The sequence below is a fragment of the Nylanderia fulva genome, unplaced genomic scaffold, assembly GCF_048542155.1.
Source record: "Nylanderia fulva isolate GAGA-0341 unplaced genomic scaffold, ASM4854215v1 Scaffold206, whole genome shotgun sequence".
NCBI classification, from domain to species: Eukaryota; Metazoa; Arthropoda; class Insecta; order Hymenoptera; family Formicidae; genus Nylanderia; species Nylanderia fulva.
The window spans coordinates 69,086-93,594 of NW_028190271.1; the positions used below are offsets into that span (position 1 = coordinate 69,086).

Sequence of the window (24,509 nt, forward strand, 5' to 3'; positions counted from 1 at the left end):
CAGTCCGCGAGCGAACTTGGAAAAAGCGGCTTGTGCGGCCGGAGGTGTCGCCCGCCAACGAAAGCAACACGCCGCGATCGGACTTGTGGTACGGGCGGCGCGTGCCGCCGGAGGTGTAGCCCGCCAACGAAAGCAACACGCCGCGAACGAACTTGGAAGAATTTGTCGCTCGCCCGGCGAAAGCAACACGCCGCGAACGGACTTGGAAGAATTTCTCGCTCGCCCGGCGAAAGCAACACGCCGCGAACGGACTTGGAAGAATTTCTCGCTCGCCCGGCGAAAGCAACACGCCGCGAGCGAACTTGGAAGAATTTGTCGCTCGCCCGGCGAAAGCAACACGCCGCGAGCGAACTTGGAAAAAGCGGCTTGTGCGGCCGGAGGTGTCGCCCGCCAACGAATGCAACATGCAACACGCCGCGATCGGACTTGGGGTACGGGCGGCGTGTGCCGCCGGAGGTGTCGCCCGCCAACGAAAGCAACACGCCGCGAACGGACTTGGAAGAATTTCTCGCTCGCCCGGCGAAAGCAACACGCCGCGAACGGACATGGAAGAATTTCTCGCTCGCCCGGCGAAAGCAACACGCCGCGAACGGACTTGGAAGAATTTCTCGCTCGCCCGGCGAAAGCAACACGCCGCTAACGGACTTGGAAGAATTTCTCGCTCGCCCGGCGAAAGCAACACGCCGCGAGCGAACTTGGAAGAATTTGTCGCTCGCCCGGCGAAAGCAACACGCCGCGAACGGACTTGGAAGAATTTGTCGCTCGCCCGGCGAAAGCAACACGCCGCGAGCGAACTTTAAAAATGCGGCTTGTGCGGCCGGAGGTGGGTGTCGCCCGCCAACGAAAGCAACACGCCGCGAACGGATTTGGAAGAATTTCTCGCTCGCCCGGCGAAAGCAACACGCCGCGAACGGACTTGGAAGAATTTCTCGCTCGCCCGGCGAAAGCAACACGCCGCAAACGGATTTGGAAGAATTTCTCGCTCGCCCGGCGAAAGAAACACGCCGCGAACGGACTTGGATGAATTTCTCGCTCACCCGGCGAAAGCAACACGCCGCGAACGGACTTGGATGAATTTCTCGCTCGCCCGGCGAAAGCAACACGCCGCGAACGGACTTGGAAGAATTTCTCGCTCGCCCGGCGAAAGCAACACGCCGCGAGCGAATTTGGAAAAATTTGTCGCTCGCCCGGCGAAAGCAACACGCCGCGAACGGACTTGGAAGAATTTCTCGCTCGCCCGGCGAAAGCAACACGCCGCGAGCGAACTTGGAAGAATTTGACGCTCGCCCGGCGAAAGCAACACGCACGCCGCGAACGGACTTGGATGAATTTCTCGCTCGCCCGGCGAAAGCAACACGCCGCGAACGGATTTGGAAGAATTTCTCGCTCGCCTGGCGAAAGCAACACGCCGCGAACGGACTTGGAAGAATTTCTCGCTCGCCCGGCGAAAGCAACACGCCCCGAACGGACTTGGATGAATTTCTCGCTCGCCCGGCGAAAGCAACACGCTGCGAGCGAACTTGAAGGATTTGTCGCTCGCCCGGCGAAAGCAACACGCCGCGAACAGACTTGGATGAATTTCTCGCTCGCCGGGCGAAAGCAACACGCCGCGAACGGACTTGGATGAATTTCTCGCTCGCCCGGCGAAAGCAACACGCCGCGAACGGAATTGAAAAAATTTCTCGCTCGCCCGGCGTAAGCAACACGCCGCGAGCGAACTTGGAAGAATTTGTCGCTCGCCCGGCGAAAGCAACACGCCGCGAGCGAACTTGGAAAAAGCGGCTTGTGCGTGCGTCCGGAGGTGTCGCCCGCCAACGAAAGCAACACGCCGCGATCGGACTTGTGGTACGGGCGGCGCGTGCCGCCGGAGGTGTCGCCCGCCAACGAAAGCAACACGCCGCGAACGAACTTGGAAGAATTTGTCGCTCGCCCGGCGAAAGCAACACGCCGCGAACGGACTTGGATGAATTTCTCGCTCACCCGGCGAAAGCAACACGCCGCGAACGGACTTGGATGAATTTCTCGCTCGCCCGGCGAAAGCAACACGCCGCGAACGGACTTGGAAGAATTTCTCGCTCGCCCGGGAAAAGCAACACGCCGCGAGCGAACTTGGAAGAATTTGTCGCTCGCCCGGCGAAAGCAACACGCCGCGAACGGACTTGGAAAAATTTCTCGCTCGCCCGGCGAAAGCAACACGCCGCGAACGGACTTGGAAGAATTTCTCGCTCGCCCGGCGAAAGCAACACGCCGCGAGCGAACTTAACTTGGAAGAATTTGTCGCTCGCCCGGTGAAAGCAACACGCCGCGAACGGACTTGGATGAATTTCTCGCTCGCCCGGCGAAAGCAACACGCCGCGAACGGACTTGGAAGAATTTCTCGCTCGCCCGGCGAAAGCAACACGCCGCGAGCGAACTTGGAAGAATTTGTCGCTCGCCCGGCGAAAGCAACACGCCGCGAGCGAACTTGGAAAAAGCGACTTGTGCGGCCGGAGGTGTCGCCCGCCTACGAAAGCAACACGCCGCGATCGGACTTGGGGTACGGGCGGCGCGTGCCGCCGGAGGTGTCGCCCGCCAACGAAAGCAACACGCCGCGAACGGATTTGGAAGAATTTCTCGCTCGCCCGGCGAAAGCAACACGCCGCGAACGGACTTGGAAGAATTTCTCGCTCGCCCGGCGAAAGCAACACGCCGCGAACGGATTTGGAAGAATTTCTCGCTCGCTCGCCCGGCGAAAGAAACACGCCGCGAACGGACTTGGATGAATTTCTCGCTCACCCGGCGAAAGCAACACGCCGCGAACGGACTTGGATGAATTTCTCGCTCGCCCGGCGAAAGCAACACGCCGCGAACGGACTTGGAAGAATTTCTCGCTCGCCCGGCGAAAGCAACACGCCGCGAGCGAACTTGGAAAAATTTGTCGCTCGCCCGGCGAAAGCAACACGCCGCGAACGGACTTGGAAGAATTTCTCGCTCGCCCGGCGAAAGCAACACGCCGCGAGCGAACTTGGAAGAATTTGACGCTCGCCCGGCGAAAGCAACACGCCGCAAACGGACTTGGATGAATTTCTCGCTCGCCCGGCGAAAGCAACACGCCGCGAACGGATTTGGAAGAATTTCTCGCTCGCCTGGCGAAAGCAACACGCCGCGAACGGACTTGGAAGAATTTCTCGCTCGCCCGGCGAAAGCAACACGCCCCCGCCCCGAACGGACTTGGATGAATTCCTCGCTCGCCCGGCGAAAGCAACACGCTGCGAGCGAACTTGAAGGATTTGTCGCTCGCCCGGCGAAAGCAACACGCCGCGAACGGACTTGGATGAATTTCTCGCTCGCCGGGCGAAAGCAACACGCCGCGAACGGACTTGGATGAATTTCTCGCTCGCCCGGCGAAAGCAACACGCCGCGAACGGAATTGAAAGAATTTCTCGCTCGCCCGGCGTAAGCAACACGCCGCGAGCGAACTTGGAAGAATTTGTCGCTCGCCCGGCGAAAGCAACACGCCGCGAGCGAACTTGGAAAAAGCGGCTTGTGCGGCCGGAGGTGTCGCCCGCCAACGAAAGCAACACGCCGCGATCGGACTTGTGGTACGGGCGGCGCGTGCCGCCGGAGGTGTAGCCCGCCAACGAAAGCAACACGCCGCGAACGAACTTGGAAGAATTTGTCGCTTGCCCGGCGAGGCGAAAGCAACACGCCGCGAACGGACTTGGAAGAATTTCTCGCTCGCCCGGCGAAAGCAACACGCCGCGAACGGACTTGGAAGAATTTCTCGCTCGCCCGGCGAAAGCAACACGCCGCGAGCGAACTTGGAAGAATTTGTCGCTCGCCCGGCGAAAGCAACACGCCGCGAGCGAACTTGGAAAAAGCGGCTTGTGCGGCCGGAGGTGTCGCCCGCCAACGAATGCAACACGCCGCGATCGGACTTGGGGTACGGGCGGCGTGTGCCGCCGGAGGTGTCGCCCGCCAACGAAAGCAACACGCCGCGAACGGACTTGGAAGAATTTCTCGCTCGCCCGGCGAAAGCAACACGCCGCGAACGGACATGGAAGAATTTCTCGCTCGCCCGGCGAAAGCACGCCGCGAACGGACTTGGAAGAATTTCTCGCTCGCCCGGCGAAAGCAACACGCCGCTAACGGACTTGGAAGAATTTCTCGCTCGCCCGGCGAAAGCAACACGCCGCGAGCGAACTTGGAAGAATTTGTCGCTCGCCCGGCGAAAGCAACACGCCGCGAACGGACTTGGAAGAATTTGTCGCTCGCCCGGCGAAAGCAACACGCCGCGAGCGAACTTTAAAAATGCGGCTTGTGCGGCCGGAGGTGTCGCCCGCCAACGAAAGCAACACGCCGCGAACGGATTTGGAAGAATTTCTCGCTCGCCCGGCGAAAGCAACACGCCGCGAACGGACTTGGAAGAATTTCTCGCTCGCCCGGCGAAAGCAACACGCCGCGAACGGATTTGGAAGAATTTCTCGCTCGCCCGGCGAAAGAAACACGCCGCGAACGGACTTGGATGAATTTCTCGCTCACCCGGCGAAAGCAACACGCCGCGAACGAACGGACTTGGATGAATTTCTCGCTCGCCCGGCGAAAGCAACACGCCGCGAACGGACTTGGAAGAATTTCTCGCTCGCCCGGCGAAAGCAACACGCCGCGAGCGAATTTGGAAAAATTTGTCGCTCGCCCGGCGAAAGCAACACGCCGCGAACGGACTTGGAAGAATTTCTCGCTCGCCCGGCGAAAGCAACACGCCGCGAGCGAACTTGGAAGAATTTGACGCTCGCCCGGCGAAAGCAACACGCCGCGAACGGACTTGGATGAATTTCTCGCTCGCCCGGCGAAAGCAACACGCCGCGAACGGATTTGGAAGAATTTCTCGCTCGCCTGGCGAAAGCAACACGCCGCGAACGGACTTGGAAGAATTTCTCGCTCGCCCGGCGAAAGCAACACGCCCCGAACGGACTTGGATGAATTTCTCGCTCGCCCGGCGAAAGCAACACGCTGCGAGCGAACTTGAAGGATTTGTCGCTCGCCCGGCGAAAGCAACACGCCGCGAACGGACTTGGATGAATTTCTCGCTCGCCGGGCGAAAGCAACACGCCGCGAACGGACTTGGATGAATTTCTCGCTCGCCCGGCGAAAGCAACACGCCGCGAACGGAATTGAAAAAATTTCTCGCTCGCCCGGCGTAAGCAACACGCCGCGAGCGAACTTGGAAGAATTTGTCGCTCGCCCGGCGAAAGCAACACGCCGCGAGCGAACTTGGAAAAAGCGGCTTGTGCGTCCGGAGGTGTCGCCCGCCAACGAAAGCAACACGCCGCGATCGGACTTGTGGTACGGGCGGCGCGTGCCGCCGGAGGTGTCGCCCGCCAACGAAAGCAACACGCCGCGAACGAACTTGGAAGAATTTGTCGCTCGCCCGGCGAAAGCAACACGCCGCGAACGGACTTGGATGAATTTCTCGCTCGCCCGGCGAAAGCAACACGCCGCGAACGGATTTGGAAGAATTTCTCGCTCGCCCGGCGTAAGCAACACGCCGCGAACGGACTTGGAAGAATTTCTCGCTCGCCCGGCGAAAGCAACACGCCGCGAGCAAACTTGGAAGAATTTGTCGCTCGCCCGGCGAAAGCAACACGCCGCGAACGGACTGGGATGAATTTCTCGGTCGCCCGGCGAAAGCAACACGCCGCGAACGGATTTGGAAGAATTTCTCGCTTGCCCGGCGAAAGCAACACGCCGCGAACGGACTTGGAAGAATTTCTTGCTCGCCCGGCGAAAGCAACACGCCGCGAACGGACTTGGAAGAATTTCTCGTTCGCCCGGCGAAAGCAACACGCCGCGAGCGAACTTGGAAGTATTTGTCGCTCGCCCGGCGAAAGCAACACGCCGCGAGCGAACTTGGAAAAAGCGGCTTGTGCGGCCGGAGGTGTCGCCCGCCAACGAAAGCAACACGCCGCGATCGGACTTGTGGTACGGGCGGCGCGTGACGCCGGAGGTGTCGCCCGCCAACGAAAGCAACACGCCGCGAACGGACTTGGAAGAATTTGTCGCTCGCACGGCGAAAGCAACACGCCCCGAACGGACTTGGATGAATTTCTCGCTCGCCCGGCGAAAGCAACACGCCGCGAACGAACATGGAAGAATTTCTCGCTCGCCCGGCGAAAGCAACACGCCGCGAGCGAACTTGGAAGAATTTGTCGCTCGCCCGGCGAAAGCAACACGCCGCGAACGGACTTGGAAAAATTTCTCACTTGCCCGGCGAAAGCAACACGCCGCGAACGGACTTGGAAGAATTTCTCGTTCGCCCGGCGAAAGCAACACGCCGCGAGCGAACTTGGAAGTATTTGTCGCTCGCCCGGCGAAAGCAACACGCCGCGATGGTACTTAGAGAGAGTCGTGGTTGGTTCGTGATGCGCCAACGAAGTCCTCTAGTAAGGACCTTCAGCCTCTCACGTCCAAGTTGTACCTCCACCTCCTCGTGGTGCTCCCGGAAACGGCCTACTTTGGAAGTTTAGACTTGGTAGGTGTCGACTAAGCGAGTGTACAGCGAAGTGCGCCCCTAAGGGCTTCGGCCCATGCGCCTACGGTCATGGTGAGTTGTGGGGCCAAGAAAGACCGGGGTTTTTTGGGGGGCTTTCGGTTGTCAATCCGTTTGCCCCCCTACACGCAGTAAATTATGAATAAAGCTAAGAATGATTCTGATGTCCCGGGTTCTCGGATGGCCCGGGGTCTGCGTGCGAGTGCTCGCTTGAGTGAGCGCGCGAGAAGTGCGGAGGACCCTGACGGGGTCGCAGTTGGTCCGTCGCGAATCACTATAAGGACCAGCCAGGCTGAAGCGGACAGCCTAGAGGAGGAGATGGTCAACTGTGAGCATTGTTCGGCAAGATTCCAAAACATGCGTGGTCTTGGTGTCCACAAAGTACGTGCACAACCACTACAAGCCAACAGTGCTATCAATGTTGACCGCGTAAAGGCCAGATGGTCAGTGGAAAAAACTATATTCATGGCACGCGCTGAGGCTAAAGGCATCTTAGCCGGGGAACCTTTCATTAACCAGTATCTGGAGACAAGGTTCCCCAATAGGAGTCTCGAAGCCATCAAGGGTAAACGGCGGCAGGAGCCTTACCGAGTGATGGTTAGAGACTTCTGCCAAGAGATCTAATCGCGTCGCGCGATTGTGATCGATGAGGGCGATAGGGATGGTGCGGTGATGACACGAGCCGACACCATTCCTGCGGCCATTGAGGCTAGTACTGACGATCAAAGCGCACATCAGCCTCCCCCTGAACAAAGTTCTCAGAAACTGCGGGACAAGATACAATCACTCGTAGAGCAGAGTGCGGCGTTCCGTAGCTACAAGGCTGATACTTTTGCTGGCACGGCAAAAGATGCTCTGACGGCGGGGAGGGTCGACGTCTTGGCTATCGAGAGATGGCTGGGCATGATCTTCCCTCGGCCGCTACAAGTGCGCCCTCCGCAACGCGTTTCGGCAAAGAAGCACTGTCCTCCAGTTAAACGAGAGAGCAAGGAGCAGAAGAGAAAGAGGGAGTATGCAATTGTGCAATCCCTCTACAGAAAGAACAAGAAGTCCTGTTTGTCGCGTATCCTCGAGGGCGACTCGGTGCGCGAGAGGCCGTCTGCTGTCGAATTCCTTAACTGCTGGCGCCCCATTATGGAGGCCTCCAGCGGTGCGGATGGAGACATGACGGACTTGCGTGAGTCGTTTGGGGAAGCGGCACAGGCTGCGAGTGCTGGCCGGAACCGTACGTCGGGCCCGAGAGGGATTCACCTCGAAGGTCTCGGCGATGGCGCTGCCACGGATCCAGTTCCTGTGGCGGATAAGACTTTGCTCTGGGATCCTATAACACCTGCAGAAGTGAACAGGATTTCCGTAAGGACTGGCACTGCGCCCGGATTGGACCAGATTACGCCGAGGATGTGGAACGCTGTTCCTGCGATTCTTCGTGCGCTTCTGTTCAATCTGCTGCTCCTGGCAGAGACGATCCCCTCATCGATCGCCACAACCAGAATGGTATTCCTTGAGAAGGGGGGTATGTCCGATCGGCCAGGTCCGACGAAGTACCGACCTCTCAGCATAGGATCCGTTATAATAAGACACTTCCACAAGATATTGGCAAAGAGATTGGCAGCCCTCGACATCTTCGACAGGCGCCAAAAGGGGTTCCGGCCGGTGGACGGGGTATGTGAGAACGTCCCAGAGAACGGGTCACCGTCGCGTACCTCGCTATTAGGCTACGTTGCCGATCGCCGTTACGACAGGGCCGGACGCTTTGCCCAGAACCTGGGATCGCTTTATCCTTCCACTGTCGTTTTATGGGTAAACTGTGATCGGTCGCCCGTTTACCCGCGCTTGCTTGAATTTCTTCACGTTGACATTCAGAGCACTGGGCAGAAATGACATTGCGTCAACACCCGCGAGGGCCATCGCAATGCTTTGTTTTAATTAGACAGTCGGATTCTTCTAGTCCGTGCCAGTTCTGAGCTGAGCGTTGAATGGCGGCCGAAGAGGACGACCACGACGGCTCGCGCCGCCACGGAAGCCTCGCAGCAAGGAAGATCCGCGGGAGGCCAAGGCACGGGACCGAGCTCGGATCCCGGGACCGGCGCGAGAACGCCGACCGTTCACCTCGCCCAGGCCCGGCACGTCAGCCAGACCCGCTTCCCGACCAAGCCCGACACGCCCCGCTCCTCAGAGCCAATCCTTATTCCGAAGTTACGGATCCAATTTGCCGACTTCCCTTACCTACATTATTCTATCGACTAGAGGCACTTTACCTTGGAGACCTGCTGCGGATATGGGTACGAACCGGCGCGACACCTCCACGTGGCCCTCTCCTGGATTTTCAAGGTCCGAGGGAAAGATCCGGACACTGCCGCAACTGCGGTGCTCTTCGCGTTCCAAACCCTATCTCCCTGCTAGAGGTTTCCAGGGAATTCGAAAGCTTATACAGAAAAGAAAACTCTTCCCGGATCTCCCGACGGCGTCTCCAGGTCATTTTGGGTTACCCCGACGAACACTCTTACGAGGGCCCCAATTGTATGCGGTTCCGCTGCCGGGTTCCGGAATAGGAACCGGATTCCCTTTCGCCCGACGGGCGTGTGTCTTTCGTATAATATTTATTATTATTTCTCGACACTCGAGTATATTGTACGCCGTCATTGACATAGGATTTCTCCTAGGGCTTAGGATCGACTGACTCGTGTGCAACGGCTGTTCACACGAAACCCTTCTCCACGTCAGTCCTCCAGGGCCTCGCTGGAGTATTTGCTACTACCACCAAGATCTGCACCGACGGCGGCTTCAGGCAGGCTCGCGCCCAGACCCTTCTGCGCTCACCGTTGCGACCCTCCTACTCGTCAGGGCTTCGTGACGACGCGAGAGAAGACTAACGCCCGCTCCCGGTTGCCGCCCCACTTGCCGCTGACGGCAGAGTATAGGCTCGACGCTTCAGCGCCATTCATTTTCAGGGCTAGTGGCTTCGGCAGGTGAGTTGTTACACACTCCTTAGCGGATTCCGACTTCCATGGCCACCGTCCTGCTGTCTTAAGCAACCAACGCCTTTCATGGTGTCCCATGAGCGTCGAGTTGGGCGCCTTAACTCTGCGTTTGGGTCATCCCACAGCGCCAGTTCTGCTTAACAAAAATGGCCCACTTGGCACTCTGATCCGAAGATGCTCGTGGCTTCATAATTCAAGAAAGCCAGAGATCTCACCCATTTAAAGTTTGAGAATAGGTTGAGGTCGTTTCGGCCCCATGGCCTCTAATCATTCGCTTTACCAGATGAGACTCGCGCGCGTTCCGTGCGGAACGGCCGAGTGCCAGCTATCCTGAGGGAAACTTCGGAGGGAACCAGCTACTAGATGGTTCGATTAGTCTTTCGCCCCTATACCCAGTTCCGACGATCGATTTGCACGTCAGAATCGCTACGGACCTCCATCAGGGTTTCCCCTGACTTCGTCCTGACCAGGCATAGTTCACCATCTTTTGGGTCCCAACGTGTACGCTCTGGGTGCGCCTCTTCTCGCGATGAGAACGAGACGCCCCGGGAGTGCGAGGCCGCATCGCGACGCGGCCCATCCTCCCTAGGTCGAAGGCCAGGGCCGACCTTCACTTTCATTACGGCTTTAGGTCTCGCGACAAGTCCCAATGACTCGCGTACATGTTAGACTCCTTGGTCCGTGTTTCAAGACTGGTCCTAAGAGTACCCAAAGCAGTAGCGTCGCCGACCGGTATCGGTCTCCCGCGAAACCGCGGGAGACGTTCGTAGGCCTGTCGAAGGTGTACCGTACTGTAACCAACAGCGGGCCAGGACCGGGGACGGCGCGAAGTCCGTAACCTCCGAGTACCGTGGTGCCCGCTTGCGACGGTCTCGACGCACCGCGAATAGTGCGGCCTGATACCTTGCGCGTACCGCCGAGCAGCCGGCCGGGCGACCGAGGGTTTGTCGCGTGCCGTTTTACCGGCGACGCGACAGACACCGCACCCGGGCCGTAGACCGACACCCAGCGGGTCGCGACGTTCTACTTGGGGAGAAGTGCACGACGACGAACGCCGGACATCGGCGCACGGTAGCGTGCCCGCGCGCGAGCCGCAAGGACTCCGCGGGACATCGCCGACCGACGCGAAGCCAGCGCCGCTGACGATGAATCTCCCCGTTCGATCTTTTGGGTTTCTTAGGTTTACCTTTCAACGGTTTCACGTACTCTTGAACTCTCTCTTCAAAGTTCTTTTCAACTTTCCCTCACGGTACTTGTTCGCTATCGGTCTCGTGGTCGTATTTAGCCTTAGATGGAGTTTACCACCCACTTAGAGCTGCACTCTCAAGCAACCCGACTCTAAGGAGAGATCCTCCCGAGGCGCGCACCGATCGCTACGGGCCTGGCACCCTCTACGGGTAAGTGGCCCCATTCAAGATGGACTTGGACGCGACGCGGCACCTCGGGATAAGCGGATCCTCCCAAACACCACATTTCCCTGCGGCGGAACCGCGGGATTCGGTGCTGGGCTCTTTCCTGTTCGCTCGCCGCTACTAAGGAAATCCTGGTTAGTTTCTTTTCCTCCGCTTAATAATATGCTTAAATTCAGCGGGTAATCTCGCCTGCTCTGAGGTCGTCGCATAGTGAGCTTTCGTAGCCGTTTGCCTCCTCCGCGTCGCTCATCGTCGTCTCTCCTCTATAATATATATTATAAGAGCGAAAGAGAGAGAGCGTCGAACGAGAGAGCAGCAGCGGCAGCACACGAAATACGCGAGAAGGCAAATCGCCGGGGCGCTAACCGCACACACACTTGTTGGTGGTAATGGAGACGATATATCGCGGGGTTCGAGATTCTCGGCTCCCCCTTCTCTTTTATATACAAAATTCGGGCGGAATCGATTCGACGAGTACACGACGCGGCGCGCCGGTCCCCTTTTTTCGCTTTACGAAAATTTCGTGGACTCGGACACGCGGTCGGCTCGCGATTCAAAACCCTTCTCCGTAAAGAGGTAAAGGATTACGAATGCTCTCTCCGCCGGACGACGACGCGCCGTATATTTCTCCGTAATACCGTTATGTGTGCGGGCAAGGGCGCCTCGGCATAAGACGCGCGAGCGCTATCGTACCGAGAGACGCGGCACAGAGTGCGAAAGCAATCCGGTCAGTCTGTGTGATGTACGGAGAGGAGAGACGGTGAGACAAGCGCTACCTACTTTCGGGAGACAACGACGCACGCGCCGCTCTAGCGAAAGCGGTGCCATTTACCGTCCTGACCCTTTTATTGGCCGTTTGTTGCTCCCTTTGCGCGCGCTCTTACTCTCATCCCATTTTTCCTCGGCTCTCGCGTACACACATGACTTGGATACACAAACACGCTTCCCCTCTTAATTCGCGCAGCATTCTCTGGGCGCGCGTTCGCCTACGTTTTACACGCTTGTGCGCTTCTCCTCCTCATTATTATTATTTCGGTGTGTCATTTCAGACGACGCCAGGATTTGCACCGCGGCCGGTCGGCGCGGCACAGACACCTCGGGCGAACGTCCAACGATTGCTCGTACGCCCATTGTAAGCGTTGCACAGGGCACAGGCGACGCGCGCGCCATTTTCTGGTCGCCCGCGTCGTGGAAGTGCGCGCTTTTCGGACGCAAGCAGTTTAGGGGTACTAAAACGACCCTCAGCCAGGCGTGGTCCGGGAATTGTATCCGTGGACCGCAATGTGCGTTCGAAATGTCGATGTTTATGTGTCCTGCAGTTCACAAGTTGACGCGCAATTAGCTGCGTTCTTCATCGACCCACGAGCCAAGTGATCCACCGTTCAGGGTAATCGTTCGAAATTTTTGCTTTCGCGAAGAAACGCGCTTCTCGTTCAACCATCGTGGTCTCTTCTCTCGGACGAGAGAGAGAGAGAGAATAATCGTGGTGGCTCTTCGATCAGCCTGTCCGCGCGCGTCCGAGGACGCGCGCGGACCGCCGCCTCCCGCCAGGGAAGGCTACGGCACAAAGATAGAGTTGTGTGTTTCTCGTTCGGAGCGTCTCTCCCGCAACGGGAGAGCCGGGGCGGAAGCTCTTTGAAGAAACCGTCGGACCGACACAGTTGACAGATTGGTCGAAATATCATCGATCCCTTCTCTGTGTTATATATATATATTATAATAATATATGGGGGTCCTCTCGCTCGGCACTCGCGGTCGCACACCGTGTGTTCTCGGCACGCTGACCGCTGCCCCGCGACAACGGGGAGGGCGCGCGTCGACGAACGTCGTGGGTGCTGCACACACGCGTGCGCGGGCATAGGTTACCACCGGTTCGCGCTCAACGCCGAATCGACGCTCTGTGTGTGTGTGTGGCCGGAGAATGGCACACACACGAGCGTGATCGCGAAGCGTCTCGCTCCGAATCGTCGTCGAACACCGCCGGGCGCGCTGCTCTGCTTGCCGACTACTTTCGGTCAGAGAGGCGCGACGGCGTCCGTCGTTATATCAAAACACAACAACAAATTCCGTCAAATCCGTTATTTTCTTTTTCTCTGAGAGCGCCTTTTCAGCGCGTCCATTCTGTCGCCGACTGCTGCGAGCGCGCGTCTCTCCCAAAAGAGAGGACTCTCGACGCAGAGCAGGACCTCCGGAACGTTAATGATCCTTCCGCAGGTTCACCTACGGAAACCTTGTTACGACTTTTACTTCCTCTAAATGAGCAAGTTTGGTCATCTTCCCGGCAACATCGGTAATGCCGAGACATTGCCGCGCACCAGTCCGAAGACCTCACTAAATCATTCAATCGGTAGTAGCGACGGGCGGTGTGTACAAAGGGCAGGGACGTAATCAACGCGAGCTTATGACTCGCGCTTACTGGGAATTCCTCGTTCATGGGGAACAATTGCAAGCCCCAATCCCTAGCACGAAGGAGGTTCAGCGGGTTACCCGGGCCTTTCGGCTGTCACGTCCGGCTTCATTACTATGTCCGGGTATGTAAATTTTTTTCCATCTATAAGAAATAAATCCTAAAACTATCAAACATTATTTGAAAAACGCGCCAAAGCCGGCCATGACGCTTAACTCCGCCTAGAAACTAAGCGTGGCGCTTCGTAGCGCCTAAGGGTCTCCCACCACGGTGAGAGCCCCTACTCCGGAGAGTTCCCCCTCTCCAGGCCGCCGCAGGCTCGAGCCGCCGAAACGAAGGACCTCAGAACAGTCCCGAATTTCGTCAGTTCTCTGCGCGACACCGAACAGTACAGTCGCACTTCTAAATTCTAACTCTGAGTCCAAACTCTAACTCTAATTCTAAAATTCTAACTCTAAGTATAATATCCTAACTCTAAAATCTAAATTCTAAGTCTAAGTCTAAATTCTAAGTTCTAGTTTCAAATCCTGTACTACTATACGAATAAATCAGTGTATTCATGTGTGAAAACTAGTGTTCAGTACTCCTCAAAACTTCCACTCCCGTGATAAAATACGACAGCGTTTAAATCTGTCATACGGCATTTGAATTCAGAATAATTTAAACTGTTTTGGAGCGGACCACCGCTCATCACAGTTAGAATTTACATTCTCAGCATTTGCCAAAATAAGGAATTGATAGTGAGGTCCGCCAACCCTCCTTATTTGAGTAATCATTCAGAGGATGCATCAAATTCAATATGCCTAAGACGCGACGCGCGGGAAGGAAGAATCAACTACGAAAACTAAACCGACTCTATCGTGAATCAGCGACCGAGGAATACTCTCAATTTCTCGGAGTGGAGTATCAGGCCGATCCTGAATACGAGGACATTTTCAACATTAAAAATAATAAGAGCGACGAACTCCTACAGTGGAAGTGCATACCAATAACGTTCCAACCACGACGCCTGCCGCCGCCAAACATCCCAGTGAACGACCCTCGCCGCACGCACTACCTCCAAGTACGAGCCGACACGATCAAGAAAGTGCTACTAAAGGTAAGTGAAATTCATGTTAACCTGAGGAATCGCGCGTGTTAGCAAATTCAGAGACGGTTTTACCACGTGGAAGAGAACATTCTAGAAAAATCTCCGACGCATTTTTCCTCTTTTCCATCGTCACTGCGGAAGCTATAAAAAAAAGGGTCAGGCTATAAAACTAGGGTCGTCTACTGCACACGGTACAACTCTCGAACTTCTAACACGGAAAAACGCAAATAATTCAATCTTTTAAAAATTTTCGTGTCTCAAGAAATAACTTCGTAAATCCGTACAACAAAGTAGTCATTTAAACAATAAACTATTAAGAACACTCTCGATTTACCAACAGTATACCGACGTACGTTCTTTTATCGACGATCTTACCAACGATTTACCACCGGCTTATACCGACGGCCTTTACCGACGATCGTTACCGATAGTTGCCGACGTTATATCGAAGCCACATCGACTCACTTTACCGACATTTACCGACCTCTCGACTACGTCCGGTCTCATCAACCATCTACGAGCGAACAACGCATGATCTTTTAATACAACTAACGTGGCAGGTATAGATGTGCCCAATCCCCTTTAGAGGTGTAACCCCTCTTCCAGGAGTTAATCTCCTAATACCTCTCGAGCCTCCGTATTACTGTCAAGTCGGTATCGGGTACATCCATTTTGAAACTAAAGCCGCTCTTTGTCTTTCATGCTTCGCCGCGTTACCTCGAACTTCTCAATTGTTCTGGACGCGGATCCGGAAACATAGCCTAACCATAGGTGGATTATTAGTTGGGATAGTTTGCGGAACTTGCAGCAACCGCCTCACCCTCTCACGGGCGGGTGACTTATGCGAACTTTGCGAGTCTGTATACGAAGACTACTCGCGTAACCCAGATAGCGTCCCGGCGAGGATAGAAGACGGAACCACGATCATAACTGTAGAATTACAGATAGGCTCCACGCCGTAACTGCTACTTTAAGGGTAACACATTCTTTCCCTTTCCTCCGCATCGTGCAACCTTTGTCGGAAAACCCTTCGTCGTGGGTATCCCCGGAAAAATTTCCGTAATACGACGTTGTCTCGCGCAATAGTTCGAGTACGTGCAACGCGAATCATACACTCGCGAATAACACGCCGCGACTGCGAACGGGACGTAACAAAATTGGTGACAGCGGTGGGATACGTAATTTCCGAGCTATGGTTGACACGCGCCGGAAACAAGGAGAAAGGGAAGATTCGGTAGAAAAGGAGGGAACGAGGAAAGAGTTTTCCGAAGCAGAGTTAGCTGAAATTCAGTTGAAACTAAAACAACGAGAAACCGAGTTAGCCGAAACTCAGACTAGACTAAAGACTAGGATGACAGTGCGTTATTCTAAACGAAACTAAAATTTTTTCGTTAGAATTAAATACCTGTGCACAAGGCACCAAATTTTTACTTGGACACGGCCAAGATATAAAATTGGAATAATCTCTACAAGAGATTTTTAATTCCATGTATCCCCTATTCCCCCTAAAGAAATAAAGTGCGAGAGAAAAATATAGATCCGAAAGTCGCAGAATCGGGAATCGACCCCGAGACCTTTCGCTTGCCGGGCGACTGCTCTTCCAACTGAGCTATTCAGATCCTTTCGATTCTATACTTTTCTCTGTTATATATATTAATGTTGGTAAATAAACGCCTTTAAGCCAGCGTGTATAAATTAAGAGTTTAACTAGGCTCTGTAATATATAAATATAAATTTAACATATATAAGATAGGCAATAAGAGCCAAATCGCGGATGACAGTGCGTTATTCTAAACGAAACTAAAATTTTTTCGTTAGAATTAAATACCTGTGCACAAGGCACCAAATTTAAGCCGCGTTAAGGTCTAAAGAAAATAGTTTGAAAGACGAAGCCGCCTACCTAACCGACCAACGTAAAAAGCAGGATAAGTGAGAGCGCGAGTTGGAAACCCTTAGAGAAATAATGCAAAAAACGTCGGAGGACGCCGCTCCTCGAGAAATGACGGCGTTAAAAGATAGCATCCTCGCTGAAATGGAGGAATTGCGCCGGGAAGTAGCTCGTCTCCGCAGAGAGACCAGTCCGTCTCTACGGCTCTCTGGACAACCCTTATTGTCCCTCGACGATTCAAACGGGCAACCCGGCCCACATATGGAGTCGCCTCAACTCCCCAAGGTCTCATTTCGCGAAGCAACGGAATCTGTACCTTTTTTCGACGGATATAACGTACCACTAGGGCAATTCACGCGAGCATGTCGTCGCGCTCGGGAAATCATTCCTCCTTCCTCGGAGCGGAACCTCACTGCTCTGCTAAAAACTAAACTTTGTGGACGCGCCTATTACGCCGTCGAGGACGAACCTTGCGAAAGTGTCGTACAATTAATAGACCTACTCAATAACGCTTTTGGCTCCGCGAAAACAATCGATCAATATAAAGGAGAACTTAGTACGGTGTACTTGAAACCACACGAGCATATGTTAGATTACATTAGTCGTGTTAAGGAACTCAGATCCGCGATCCTAGATGCCAAGCGCCGTACAACGGGAAATGTGAACGACGAAATTGCTCTCGAAATCGACGAACTCACGGCACGATCATTCTGTGACGGTCTACCTCTTCAGTACATACTGCAGATGGATAGACGCCTTTTCTCCGTACCGTTTGAGGCATTTGCAAGGGCAAAGGAACTTGCAAAGAGAGAGGATCTGGACAGAGATCGAAATAAGCCGCGCGACCGTCGCGAACCGGACCCCCCACGTAATGAATATACACGCCAGGCGCAAACTGATACTATTCCGCGCAATGGAAATTATTCTCGAGAGCGTTATCCGAATAATTTATCGCGTAACAATTACGCGAGACCCCCTGTAACGCGAGAAAGAGAGGATCGTCCAGCCTACAACGACAGACGGCAAACCTATAATAACGCGAACTCTAATAATGCTCTTCTTCGTCAAAATGACCGCCTTAACAAATGGTGTCGCTATTGTAAAAACAAGGGACACGAAATCGAGGAGTGTAGAAAACGCGAATACAATAATAACGCGCGGAAGAATGAGACGGGAAACGCATCGAGCCCTGCGGGAAGGTCGGGTACACTTCACCAAAGGGCTTCTCCCCAAACGACCCGTCTGATAAATCTAGTCGAAGGAACGAGTACCGAGAAGCCAGAATCGCAACATTAAATTTACCCGGTCATTCACACGCGCCCACCGTCGCCTTAATTGCTGACGGACTTTTACAAGAAACAACATTTATGATAGATACGGGGGCCGCCCCTAATCTCATTAAAATTCGAAATCTACATCCCGAGGTTAAAATCCGTCAAGATGACACGTTGTACCTTAGCGGTATAACAAACGAGAAGATAAAAACACTCGGGTCCACCGAAATCGTGTACATGGGTTATCCCTTCTATCTCCACGCGGTACCAAATAATTTCCCAATCCTTCAAGAAGGGATCCTAGGATCCGACTTCCTCCAAGATGCTAGCAGCATTAATCTCAAGGAAGGGTCAGTGTACTGGCAAAATATTCAAATTCCTTTCTCACAGCGCGAAACTATAGTAGTACCCGCTCGATCGCGCTCAACGTTCTACGTCAACGTACAAAATTCCGACGTCGCAGTAGGATACGTCCCGCGTCTTAGCGTCTGCGAAAACGTATTCCTCGGAGAAGCGATAGTCACTAATCACGGTGGAAGGGCATACCTCCACGCAATCAATGCTAGTGATACAGACCGCGAGTTAGTGGTCCCCACGATAGACCTCCAGGAAATAGAACAAATCTCTAGCGGAAGCGAATCCGATGCAACCTTAGGGTCATCAAACCAAATCCTTTCTATTTCCTCAACCACAGAGTTATCTTCTGTCGAACAGAAATCCACTATCCGGGATCTCCTTCGTCTCGACCATCTAAACAAAGAAGAAATTAACCATGTAACTAACCTAATAGAAACGTACAGCGACTTGTTTCACCTGCCAAACAAGAAGCTAGGGTATACAGGGTTGCTATCTCACAAAATTACGACAGCTGACGATCAACCCATACATACCAAACAATATCGTTTCCCTCCAATCCACAAGGAGGAAATTGACAAGTGTTACGTCTCGTGGGGTCCCGGCTGCGAAAATTTGAATGCAGAGCTCGGCTTTTTCCACGAGACACGATCGCTATTACGGGTACGCGAATCTATGCGATTCTCCCCGGGGATACCCGCGATCTGAGGTTATTCGCGCTGGAACTGAGGTGATCGGATTATTGCGTGGGACCTACCTGTGACTCTACTGTAATAAAGATAGCTTCGTCGATTGCTCTATGCGAAACGTCGTTGGGGTTGCGTAAGTAATCTTCGTACGTAAACTGACAAAGCTCGCACAAATCACCGATTCGCGTGAGGGTAAGTCGGAAGTTGCAGACTCCGCAATTTATTCCGATAGGTGTTCCGCCTATGATTAGAGTATGCTTCCGAATCCTTGTCCAAAGTAATTTCGAGACTCTAGGTAAGGTGGAGTAGCATGAAATGCAGAGAGCTGCCTTAGTCTCAAAATGGATGTACCCGACACCAACTTGGCAATAGAATAAGGGTTCAAACGGTACGAAGAGATTAACTTCTGGAGGAGGAGTTATACCTCTAAGGGTGAGTGGGCACATTTGTGTTTGTTGCGTAATCGAATTGATAATGCGTCATTCGCTCGTAGATCTTCGGTGAACCCGGCAGTTATCGAGAAGTTAGTAGTCGTCGGCAAAACCGTCGGTAATTGTTCAGTAAAACACTGGTAAGGTGCCAGTAAGGTGTCGATAACCCGTTGGTAAAAGAACGTATGTCGGTATATCGTCGGTAATGTCGGTAAAAGAACGTATGTTGGTATATTGTCGATAACGTCGGTAAAAGAACGTATGTCGGTATATCGTCGGTAATGTTGGTAAATCGAAAGTGTTCTCAATTGATTATTGTTTAAATGACTACCTTGTTGTACGGATTTACGAAGTTATTTCTTGAGACACAAGATTTTTAAGAGATTGAACTATTTGCGTTTTTCCGTGTTAGAATTCCGAGAGTGGCACCGCATGTGGTGGTCGACCCTAGTTTTATAGCCCGACCTTTTTTTTATAGCTTCCGCAGTGACGATGGAAAAGAGGAAAAATGCGTCGGAGATTTTTCTAGAATGTTCTCTTCCACGTGGTAGAAGCGTCTCTGAATTTGCTAACACGCGCGATTCCTTAGGTTAACGTGAATTTCACTTACCTTTAGTAGCACTTTCTTGATCGTGTCGGCTCGTACTTGGAGGTAGTGCGTGCGGCGAGGGTCGTTCACTGGGATGTTTGGCGGCGGCAGGCGTCGTGGTTGGAACGTTATTGGTATGCACTTCCACTGTAGGAGTTCGTCGTTGTTATTATTTTTAATGTTGAAAATGTTCTCGTATTCAGGATCGGCCTGATATTCCACTCCGAGGAATTGAGAATATTCCTCGGTCGCTGATTCGCGATAAAGTCGGTTTAGTTTTCGTAATTGATTCTTCCTTCCTGCGCGTCGCGTCTTAGGCATATTGAATTTGATGCATCCTCTGAATGATTACTCAAATAAGGAGGGTTGATATGCGGCGGACCTCACTATCAATTCCTTATTTTGGCAAATGCTGAGAATGTTAATTCTGACTGTGATGAGCGGTGGTCCGCTCCAAACACAGTTTGAATTATTCTGAATTCAAACGCCGTATGACAAATTTAAACGCTATCGTATTTTATCACGGGAGTTGAAGTTTGAAGAATACTGAACACTAGTTTTCACACATGAATACACTGATTTATTCGTATAGTAGTACAAAATTCGAGACTAAAACTTAGAATTAGAATTTAGATTTAGACTTAGAATTTAGAGTTAGAATATTATACTTAGAGTTAGAATTTTAGAATTAGAGTTAGGATTTAGAATTTGGACTTAGAGTTAGAATTTAGGAGTGCGACTATACTGTTCGGTGTCGCGCAGAGAACTGCCAAAATTCGGGACTGCTCTGAGGTCCTTCGTTTCGGCGGCTCGGGCCTGCGGCGGCCTGGAGAGGGGGAACTCTCCGGAGTAGGGGCTCTCACCGTGGTGGGAGATCCTTAGGCGCTACGAAGCGCCACGCTTAGTTTCTAGGCGGAGTTAAGCGTCATGGCCGGCTTTGGCGCGCTTTTCAAATAGCGTTTAAGGAACTTGGAGTAAACGAAAAAATTTATACGGCCGGACGTGACACCTCCCCCCTTAAAATAAAAATGTTGGAATTTAATGTTCCAACATTTTGGACTTAGTTTTCTATGCGCTACGATTAGGTTCTTAACTTAACATTGATTATGTAGATATTTATTTAGTTCGCCGTAATCTTTCATTGGGGGAACACTCGTAGGGTGAGTTTTTGCACACACTTTGCCACTGTCTGATTCGTTAATCGAAGGGGTTTGTTGTGTGGGCAGGGTTAAGGGTGTTTCTTCTTCGTTCGTTGGAGGGGGTTTCTGGTGTAGCAGTTCTCGTCCGTTGTCCTGTTCTCCGTCCGCTGATCTCCCAAGGTGTAGGAGAACGTTGGTCACCGAGGTCCAAATGGCTCCGAGTAGATGTAGACTCCATCCGTACACCGAGTGGAGTGCGTACCCATGGATCAGGGTGTCGATTATTAATTTTATCAACCGTACGGTAACGAAGATGCCAAGTACTCCGGCGCTGGCGGATCCGAAGCTTATAAATCCCTTCCATAGCCTGGCTCCGGTATTTTCCGCTATTCGGTCGAGAGATTTCTCGTCTAATAAATTCAGCAAGGAGAAACTGCCTGTAGGAATTTCCTGTCCCATTGCTCCCCTGGCGATTGTGTGGAGCATGGAGGGTTTTTCCACGGGGAACATGATATGGTCGCGAAGACGATCAAGATCTTCGTTCGTATAGATACCACTGGAAGCGAGTGAATCCGGGCTTACGTACTTCCATGAGGGTTTGGTTAGAGGCCTGATAGTAGGCGGTGCCACCGATTCCACGGGTTTCGGTGTTAGTCTATACCAGGTGTTGTGTATTTGGTATAGAGTTGGTAATAGTTCATTGCAATCCCTCGATGTTCCGGCTTTAGTAAGTATCTTCGATCTTGGTAAGAGGAAGAGTGACTTATTTTGATGAGTGACGGGGAGTTCGTTGTAGCACTCCTCGGTAGGTCGTAGGCGGCATTTGACAGGTATACATTTGATGAGGTGTATAACTTCACCTGCAGTTATGGCGGTATAACCTGGAGACTTCATTATTCGATGCGCCATTTCGTCAGGTGCTATGCTTGCTAGAGAAAGTGCGTTGAGGAGGATCTGCCTTTCCAGTGCACATTTTTGCTCCATAATATCCTTGTATAGTTGGGTCAGCTGGGTTTTCAGGTGTTTCTCGACGTATATAAATTTTGAATTCACATATGTGAAGATGTCGAGGTTGTCGATTCTGACCTTGGAACGGCTTTTGAATGTCCGTTCGGGCCTCGTTTCGAGGATACACAGCTTGGGATGTTCCGTTCGCCAAAGGTTGTATCCGCATACGTTGGTCTCGGTTGTCCTTGCTAATGCGAAGGTTGTATCACGCGCCGTGACTGTATAAATCGTTGGCGCTTCCTCTTGGGGAGTGCCGGGCGACAATCGATATGCTATTCCTTCGTAGAGAACATCGTATCGTCCAAAGTGACAGTTGTCAATTGGCAGGATTGTCCAGAAGGTGGAGGCGCCGTCGGCATCAATGCATTCGCCTGTCGTTACGGGACAGCGAGTGCCGGATGGAAGTATCACTTCATTGTTATTGTATCCAACGGGCAGCTCCAATTGTCGTATCGTGATTCGTACTGAGGCTTGCACGATCACGTCGTCCCATGAACCGTATGCGTCGCTGAACTGGGTGCCGCTGCATTTTCCGTCTGTCTTAACTGATCCTGCGAGTGTCATTGCTCTTAGGTTTGTTGCATTTGGCTTAATCCCAGTAATGTGCTGGTTAACTCCTAGAGATATGGTCCCTGTTTCGTGCAATTTTCGGCATGTATCTGCCGATATTTCGTGGATATACTCCTGTCTTCCGTTCTGCACCGCTGCTATATGAGAGTGCATTCCGCAGTAAAATATAGTCCGGTCTATTTCGATTTTGCATTGGTAGGCAGGAGTATGCACGAATTCACTGAGTTGGAGTAGTTGTATATAGACTTCCTCCTTCTTAGGTTCGATGCTGTTGGTTTTACACTCTTCGATATCTAAGAGGGAGAGTGTTGTGATGTTCAGGCCCCGTCCTCCACAGTCGTATCCGATTAGTCCGCTGGATAGTGGGGCCAGGAAGGCCATGCCCAGGATAATTGCGAGAGTCCTCATCTTAGCGTGGTTGGTTGATTACTGGCCCGTCCTCCGTTGGGGCGTCCGAGATATATTCGTCTTCGGAGTGGGGGTCTTCAAGGGTGGGGGCTTGATGTGGTGAGGGCTTTAACTTGTCCATATGTACGGTTTTAGTCTTACTATTGCTTATAGCTAATTTAACGTTATTTTTACCTAGTATCTTTATTATCCTATAGGGACCTGTATATTGGTCTCCTAATTTCCCTTTGTTAGGTTCCTTAAGTAAATAAACGCTATCGTTAATCTTAAATTTACGCGTATTGATTTTCTTATCGTAGTATTTCTTACTTCTATTCTTAGCATTATTTAAGTTTTCGCGTGCGGCTGTTTGGGAATCGCGCAATTTGTTGAATAGTGTGGTTAAATATTGTGTATAGCTTTTCGTTAGTCATGCTTTCGATGTCCGGGTCGCTCGAGGGGACCCGCGCGATTTTCCCGAAAATGAGTTCGTACGGAGTGTATTTTGTACCCTCATGTACGCTCGTATTATACGAAAACGATGCTAGTTTTAAAATTTGATCCCATTCACTATTTTTATCAACAAATTGCTTCAAATATTCCCAGAGTACCTGGTGTGATCGTTCTACCGATCCGTTCGCTTGTGGTCTGTACGCTGTGGTCTTACATTGCTTGATTTTAAATTTTCGGGCTACTGTCCTTATGAGGCTGTTTATAAAGTGTGAGCCCTGGTCGGTGAGGATCGCTTTTGGCGCGCCGAATGTACAAATAAGGTCGTTAGTAAATGCTTCTGCTACTTGTATCGCTCCTGCTTGTCGGAGTGGGATCGCAAGGGAATATTTGGTTAGCAGGTCCTGTATAGTTAGGATGTACGTATTGTTTTGTTTCGTGGTTGGGAGGGGACCCATTATATCCATGGAGACCTTTTCGAAGGCCGAATCGGGGGTGTCGGTTAGGATCATTGGTTGCTTGGTTTTTACGCGAACCAATTTCTTTAATTGACACGCGCGGCAGTTTTTGACGAAATTTTGGACATCAGTTTTTATACCGCTCCAAGTGTAGCGTTTTTTAATCCTATTGTAAGTTTTGGTGATGCCCTTGTGTCCTGCTACCGCGGAACAATGATTTTCGGCGAGAATTTGTTCCCTTTGGTCCTTCCCGGGGACCGTTATGTCGTTCGTACAAATAAATATTCTTATGTCGATTTCGTCTAGTATTTTAATTAAGAGGTTATATATCGTATTCCAATCTACATTGTCAACGTTGCCTTTACTGATCGAGATCGATTGCAAGCCCAATTCTCGGATAACGTCTAGTAGCGAGTGTATTGCTTCTTTTATTATTTCCTTTTCGGTAACGCCGGAAATCCTCTCCTTTACCGCGAGAGAAATTACGCGTCGGGTGCCCTCGCGACTTACCCTTGCCCTGCCCAAAGCTGCATCTCTGGTCATCGGCAAGGAGTTCGCTACTTGCAATATTTGGGCTCCCTTGTCGATCGGTGTTCCTTGTTGCGTTATGAAAATGACAAGGTTATCTTTTCGGGTCGCGAAATTGTCCGGGATATTTATCACGCGGGGCCTCACGGCGGCCCGTGGAATGAAAGGACTGTTTACGTTTATGAATAACTCCTCGCTACTGGAACTGGAGTTGCTATCGGTTTCGTTTTCCGAGTCGCTGTCCTCGCTGGAACTAGGGGGCGAGTTTGTTTCCTCTGATTTCGAATTATCGGGGGTCGGTGAAGGACGCTGTTCGCTGCAATCC

The 24,509-nt window shown here is 52.4% G+C and overlaps 1 protein-coding gene, 1 non-coding gene and 1 pseudogene across 2 annotated transcripts; all 3 read right to left on the minus strand.

Moving 5' to 3' along the window:
- Positions 1-8,770: 8,770 nt before the first annotated feature.
- LOC146723335 (large subunit ribosomal RNA) lies at positions 8,771-11,102 on the minus strand (annotated as a pseudogene).
- A 1,055-nt stretch (positions 11,103-12,157) lies between these two features.
- On the minus strand, positions 12,158-12,312 carry LOC114945868 (5.8S ribosomal RNA). The gene has a single exon (XR_003822507.1). It is a non-coding gene; the product is annotated as a 5.8S ribosomal RNA (ribosomal RNA).
- Positions 12,313-20,738: 8,426 nt separating this feature from the next.
- On the minus strand, positions 20,739-22,891 carry LOC146723336 (uncharacterized). The gene has a single exon (XM_085482460.1). The coding sequence runs from the start codon at positions 22,767-22,769 to the stop codon at positions 20,739-20,741; it is 2,031 nt and encodes a 676-aa protein (XP_085338586.1). The 5' UTR covers positions 22,770-22,891.
- Positions 22,892-24,509: the final 1,618 nt, after the last annotated feature.